General features: G+C 46.7%; 1 protein-coding gene across 1 annotated transcript in view; it reads right to left on the reverse strand.

Annotated features, from left to right (window-relative positions):
* The window catches only part of HHLA1 (HHLA1 neighbor of OC90), a 38,476-nt gene extending 31,623 nt beyond the window's left edge, over positions 1-6,853 (reverse strand). Inside the window, exons 1-6 of the mRNA XM_070075922.1 lie at positions 6,775-6,853; positions 5,412-5,471; positions 1,793-1,852; positions 952-1,032; positions 207-290; positions 27-110 (exon numbers count right to left, since the gene is read on the reverse strand). Of these exons, the coding sequence (XP_069932023.1) occupies positions 27-110; positions 207-290; positions 952-1,032; positions 1,793-1,852; positions 5,412-5,471; positions 6,775-6,853 (448 nt within the window). The remainder of the gene's footprint in view (positions 1-26; positions 111-206; positions 291-951; positions 1,033-1,792; positions 1,853-5,411; positions 5,472-6,774) is intronic.
* Between the last annotated feature and the right edge of the window lie 317 nt (positions 6,854-7,170).

Below are 7,170 nucleotides of genomic sequence, written 5' to 3' on the forward strand. Positions count from 1 at the left end.
CAAGCCTCCCAGCTGGCTCCACCCACCTGACAAGTCGTTGGTCTGGTTGTTTAAACAGTAGCAGTATCTTGTGGGGAACTTGGCTGGGTCCACTGCCTTCAGGTTAGAAACTGTGAAGGGAAATGGTTCACATGGGGACCCCGGCAGGCTGGCCCTGCAGGGCCCCTCCCAGCCACCACCCCCAGGAAGAGCCAGCCCCTTCTCACTGTTGTAAATGGCCACCGACAACTTGTGGAAGGCGAAGGAGCTGTAGGAGGTAACACTCAGCAGGGAGAAGAACTTCTTGCTCTCTGCTGAAAGAGACCAGTAGAGGGACACCTACTGAGACACATAGTAATAAATGAATGATAATATAGCTGAGCCAACAGATATGAGAATGATAGGGCAATAAACAAATGATTAAGAAAACAATAAAATGACAAATTACAGAAGTAAAACCAAAACCCTACAGCATATGTGTCTCTCGGCTCTATGATGTCTCTTGAAACCTATTAGCTCTCTGAGAAGCTTCTGCAATGAATTTCCATAGTCTTTGTTTTAGTAGATCGATGAGCCATTGATTGAATACATGCTACTTATAACTTCTTTTGCTAGAAACTGAAAGAACATAGAAGACTGGGAGAATATCGTAAGCACTCGGTAGGACCCCTCTTTTAAAGAAAAATTCATAATCTTATTAACTTAATGAGTAATTGAAAACTTCTGATAATAGTCACAATCGCAAAGCCTGCACATGTACTACGTTGGAGCTGTTTGCTCTACAAATGCTCATAAATCTCCCACTTCGTGTTGTTTGCCGTCTCATCGCGTGTTAGGCAACACCCCATAGGCTCTACCCTGGCTACGAGGAAACAGAGAAATGCCGTGTCTTATCCAGGTCACAGAGCAGCCCGGAAGAGAAGCTAGGACAAGACAAAAATGGGCTTGGATTGTGTCTACAGAATGATGTACCTTTTAAAGCTCTGCTCACCATCCCATTCACGAGCTCTGTGAGGTTAAGCGTAGACAGATCCACTGACCTTGCAGGGAGCTCTGAAAGATACGCGAAGATAATGTCATGGGCAGACAGTTCCTCAATGCAGATACATTCCTCTTGGGACACGTGCTAAGCCCACACCAAGTGCCAGGAACAAGGGGTTCAAAGATAAGAGGCACGTCCCATCCCCAGGAGGTGATAGGCAATGACACAGTGATGGATGTCGAGAGAAGTGCGAATGAAACACATGTTCCTAGTGACTATTTTATCTCTATTTTTGAAGAGAACAGAAATGGGTGGAAAATGTCGCGTCGACGGGAAGCCCAAGGACATCACAGGCATTCTCAAAAGCGCTGCGTTTGGAAAGGCTCACGAGTGGTGGAGACGCTCGGTCCCTGGCTGTGCAGGGACATCGGCTGGAAAGAAAGATGGTTTTTTGATCCCACAGTAATTACGCTTCAGCTCCAAGAGATACAGATTTAACGAGGCTGGCAGAAGACCCCAACAGCAGTACTTAAAAAAATAAAATACCCCAGGTGTCAGTGTGTGCAGCCAGGTGGCACGACACTGCTGGATTAAAGTCTCTGCTTCTCACCAATGTGTCTTGACTGAAACAACAGCTCATGGATGGGCATAGTGGTTGAGGTTCTTCTTTATAGTTTTATAATGTGCTTTTCAACTTAACGTTTAGACGATGAGTAGAGAGATGCTTTCATCCCCACTGTGTGTGTGTGTGTGTGTGTGTGTGTGTGTGTGACACAGGCCCAGAGAAGTGGGACAGTAGCTGGGCACCACAGAATTGGGGTGAGGTCTCACCTGTGGTTGCAAGAAATACCACCACCTTTTCCTTCCTCTCTCCTCTTCTAAGGCCAGATGCTGGGAAGGGAAAAAGTTATCATCAGAGAGCTGCTAGAGTCCAAACCAGCCTCACTGAGCTGGAGAAGGTGGGAGGCACCTGCCCCTCTACCTCTACATCTCCTTGGACTGCCTGTGGCCCAGAATCCCACCTTTAAATAAATATGCAAGGTGATTTTAATGCAATGGGTCTAATCTTGCCCACTCCCCTAACAGGGTCAGAGAGAAGTAATTTGCATTGATTTGCACAACCAAGCAGTGGAAATGAAGGGCTCAGAAAGGACTTCCTAGACCTGTGGAGCAGCATGTGTCCCTTCCAGACTCCCATGCTGCCAAAGACAAACATGTCAAAAGACACTTTGAAGTGTCAAAGGCACTCATTCATTCATTCAATCAACAGATACCCAGTAAGGGCTGAGCAACAGGCTAGGTGTCGTATGTAAGGAGATAAATGGGAGAGAATGAGGCGTTTGGCCACACGGAACTTCCTCTGTGTGGCCTGGGTAGAGAAGAGGAGATTCTGGATGGACAAATGAGGAGGGTCTGCGAGGGAGCAGCCAGCCGCTGTGAGCACTGGCCTGGCACAGGGAGCCGCAGAGGGCCACCCCGTGGAAGGGACTTTGAGCAGACCTGGAGGATCAGTTGTTTTGTATTAGATATCGACTCACTCTGCATTTGTTACTGTGACTCACAGAAAGCATTTTGCAGGTTACATTTGGATAGAGAAAGTGCTTTATGATAATTTCAAGTTTTATTTATTTCTTTGAGAGGCAGGCAGAATTGCTATTTGCAGGTTCACTCCCTAAATGCAACACAGTGGCCAAAGCTGGGCTGGGCCAAAGCTGGGAGCCAGGACCTCAGTCCAGGTCTCTCATGTGAGTGACACAGAAACCTAACTACTTGCACTGTCACTTACTGCCGGCCAGGGTCTGCACTGGCAGGAAGCTGGAGTTGGGAGCCTTGGCCACGTGTTGTGCCCAGGCACTCCAGTGTGAGACGGGGGCATCTTAACTACAAGACTACCAGCCTACCCCTCTGTGACCTTATAGAGGGAAAAACCAGGGTACAGTACATTGAGTCAGGGTTGGGGACTGGCCTCCTACCTGTTGCACCAAGGAGAGCCCCATCTTTTTCTCTCTTAACTTCTTTACTTCCAGACACTGAAATAACAATGTTTTAAATGAATGAAATAATATCCTGGCAGTACAGGCTTGCACAATTTATAACGTTCTTGGAAGCCATAGTGATAGACCAAAATCCCACATTAGGCTAGACACAGGTAGTTCAGCTCTTTGTACATGTTGTCCTCTCCCAATTTACTTTTTTTATTGTGGTAAGAATATCAAACGTGAGATCTACCTCCTTAACTGTTAGGTGCACAGCATCATGCTGTTAACTGTAGGCACTATGTTGTACGGCAACATCTCTAGCACTCACTCATCTTGCATGCCTGAAACTTTATGCTCTCTGCGCCACAAGCTTTCCAATCCACCCCCCACCCCGTCAGGCCCTGGGGACCACCTTTCTGCTCTGTGCTGCTAAGAGTTGTGACTACGAGGCATCTCATGTAAGTGACATCATGCAGTATCTGTCCCGTGACACTTGTTTCATTTAGCATGATGGCCTCAGGGTTCATCTAGCAGAATTTTCTTTTTAAAGGCTGAGTAATATTGCACAGTGTGTGTAGACTACATTTTTGTTCTTCATGCATCCACTGATGGACATTTAGCTTGCTCCTCTCTGCTTGTCAAGTGCCCTGGTGAAAACCAGGTCAGCTCAGTTGTTGCCTGTTGAACCCTATTTGGCTTTACCAGTTACCAAGTGTTTCAGTTCAATATTAGAGCTTCCAGGGTTAGAGCTGGGAGGGGTGTGTGGGTGTCCTTTCCTGCAGTGAAATTATCAGAGGTGGGGGCTTATGCTAGAATGAAAGGAAGTCCGAGACAAGTATTTATGATTAAGTGGGCCAGAAGCTTTCCAGCAACCAGAGTCCAACTGTCTCCCTGCACCGCCCAGCCCTGTGCACGAGCATCTGGCTCTGTAGCAGCTGCCATGAGCTCTGTGGGTGGCACACTGACCTTGCTTCTCATTTGCCCATGCAGATGAGGGACCCAGCATCATCCGAGCTCCAGATAGCCAGGCTGCTGCAGGGCTGGCAGAATTCTCACACCTTCCTAGCCGCAGTAATAGGCCCTGTGCAGTCTTTGTTCTTTTTCTTTCTTTCTTTTTTTAGATTTATTTATTTGAATGGCAGGGATACAGAGAGAGAGAGAGGGAGAGAGATCTTACATCTACTGGTTCAATCCTCAAATGGCTGCCACGGGCAGTGCTCTGCCAGGCTGAAGCCAGGAGCCACATGGGTGGCAGGGACCCAAGCACTTGGGCCATCTTCCGCTGCTTTCCCAAGCCATCGGCAGGGAGCTGGATCAGAAGTGGAGCAGCTGGGACTTGAACCAGTGCCCATGTGGGATGTGGGCACTCCAGGCAGCGGCTTTACCCATTAGCCACAGTGCTGGTCCCATAAATAAATATTTTTTTTTAAATGCCACCATAGTGGCAACATAAAGCTGGCACTTTTCTCACTTCTTCAAGCTTGGTATTTCATCACCTTTTATCTTTGTGACTACCTGCAGAGCAAAAGTTCCCATTTAAAAAGGGGAGAACATTAGAGGCTCAAATATGGTAAATATCTATGGAAAACTCTCATTATTCAAAATACATTGGAACAATTTGTGTTCTCAAGGACACCAGTGGCTAGAGAAGGATGTATTTATTTGTTTATTTAAAAGGCAGAGTGACAGAAAGTGGGAAAAACAGATCTTTCATGTGCTTTTTCACTCCCCAAATGCCTGCAACAGCCAGGGCTGGGCTAGGCTAAAGCCACGGGCCAGGAACTCCATCCAGGTCTCCCATGAGGGTGCAGGAATCTAAATACTTGGGCCATCTGCTGCTGCCTCCCAGCTGCATTATCAGGAAGGTGGACTGAAAGCGCAGAGTAGCCAGGACTTGAACCAGCACTCTGATATGCAATGTGGGCAGCCCGAGTGGGCCCACTGCACCACAACACCTGCCCGGGGGGAGCTTTTTAACTATATAAGCACTTGAACCTTTTGCTATTTGAATCACACGAATGTTCTAATTAAAAACAAATACAATTTTAGAAATAAAGATCAAGTAAAAATCAAATCATACCCCAAAATTATCCTGCTTGTTTCCCAAATGCTCAGGAGGAGACACCCAGTCCCTGACTCCTGTGTGTGCTCTGTGGTGCAGTGCCTTCACCATCACCCTGCACAGCCTGTTCCAGGCCATCAGAATGGGAGAGATGATGATGGCAAACAACAGTACCTCCCATTACAACATCTTCTCTCAAAAACAAAATATGATCTTTGTGGATTTGATAAGATCTTGAGAATCCAAGTATTCAGTGAATCATAAAGTAATCAGCAGATCATAGGAACCATTGCTATCACTGTGGAGCTTTAGAGAGGACAATTTCCACTTAGGGTTGGAGAAACTAGTGTCACTGAAGTCAAGGAATTTGCCCTAACTTGCTAGCTAGGGAGGAGCACCTGCCACTTACCTGTTGCAGGTAGGAAGGTCATTCCTTTCTCTCTCTTGATTTCTCCTCTACTGCCAGACACTAAGGTAAATAAGTTTGTATCAGGGAAATTATAACCCAGATATAACATCAGAGAGAATTTAATCTAAAACACCCATTCTGTAGATAAGAACATTAAGATCTGCAATTGTGAGTTCATGTGCTTAAAATCCCACATCTATTGTGTTCTTCCATTCAATCATTTGTCATTTATTGAAATACTATAATATTGATGATAAAGTTATTAAGCCTTCCCCCTAGACTTTGCTACGTGATTTGTACACTGCAGAGGCAGACAGCAAGGAAGTGAACTCAAGGATGTAATTATGAAAACATTGAATACTTTGAACAAAACCATGAGTGTGTTTAATACAGAGCATGATCGTGTCTCCGTGACCCAGAGGCCTTGGCTGGGAGGAGCTGCTGAACTGAGATTCGAAGGATGGAGAGTACTGCTTAGTCAACTGATGGAGTGTTCAGTGTGGAGGGAACACCATGTTCCCAGGGTCTGCTTCCTTCAAATAACCATCTGAGGTGGACAGTGACAGAGCATATGGAAAGGAGGTGGAGATTTGCAGGAACTAGCACTAATCAGGCACATCGGATCAGAGAGAGCGTGCAAAGGGCTTGAGATGCTCTCCAAGGAGGAGGAGGGAGTCAATGATGAACTTGCGGGTGCGTGAGAATGAGGAAGGAGCTTGGAAATTGGCTTTTGAAAACTTATAGAAAGATCACTCAGGCTGAAGAGTGGAGAACAGTCAAGAAGAGACGAGAGGAGAGGCAGGGGGCTGATGAACAAAGCTCTCTCCTGATGCAGAAAAGAGAAACAATGGTTTGGAAGAGAACAGTAGTAGTGGAAGCAAAGAGAATCCTGTTGCATAAACGAGACTCAAATGCAAAAGTCAAGGAGAAGAAAAAAACAGGCAAAGGGAATTAATGATTGCCCACTTGAGCAAAGTCGGGATTCCAAGCAGAGATGCTGGCTGCGGAGATTCTCTAAAGCACGTGAGCACCCAAACTTAACACAGGCTGAGCATCCCCAACCCCAGGATCTGAAATCCAGAATCTGAAACCCTCCGAGCACCCACACAATGCCCAAAGTGAAAACTCTACACCACGAAACGTTGTTTCATGCATGAAGTCATTACAACTGTTATAAAAATTACCCTCAGGCTATGTGAATAAGGTGTGTATGGAACATAAGTGAAGTTCATGCCTAGACTTGAGATATCTCGTGATGGAAATGCAACTATTCCACAATTCAAAAAATCTAAAAGCCAAAGCTTCCTGTCCCAGTCATTTCAGAGAAGTCTTGCTCAACTTGTTCAGGAGCAATTAGACTTACCTGTGTTCCAAAAGGTCAGGACACAGGTGAGGCCTACACACAGCCTCCCTGGAGAACACTGTAGCAGGAATCCCAGCATGGTTGTAGCCACCTGGAAGCAAGCAAGCAAATGCTTGAAGGAAACAGGTTGGATCACCAAGTATATTTATGCTGAATGTTCTTTGAGGACAGTTTCTGCAACTCGTTAAAATTAAGACCTGAGGCTGGCGCCGCGGCTCACTAGGCTAATCCTCCGCCTAGCGGCGCCGGCACACCGGGTTCTAGTCCCGGTCGGGGCGCCGGATTCTGTCCCGGTTGCCCCTCTTCCAGGCCAGCTCTCTGATGTGGCCAGGGAGTGCAGTGGAGGATGGCCCAGGTGCTTGGGCCCTGCACCCCGTGGGAGACCAGGATAAGTAC

This window comes from Oryctolagus cuniculus, chromosome 6, assembly GCF_964237555.1.
Source record: "Oryctolagus cuniculus chromosome 6, mOryCun1.1, whole genome shotgun sequence".
NCBI lineage: Eukaryota > Metazoa > Chordata > Mammalia > Lagomorpha > Leporidae > Oryctolagus > Oryctolagus cuniculus.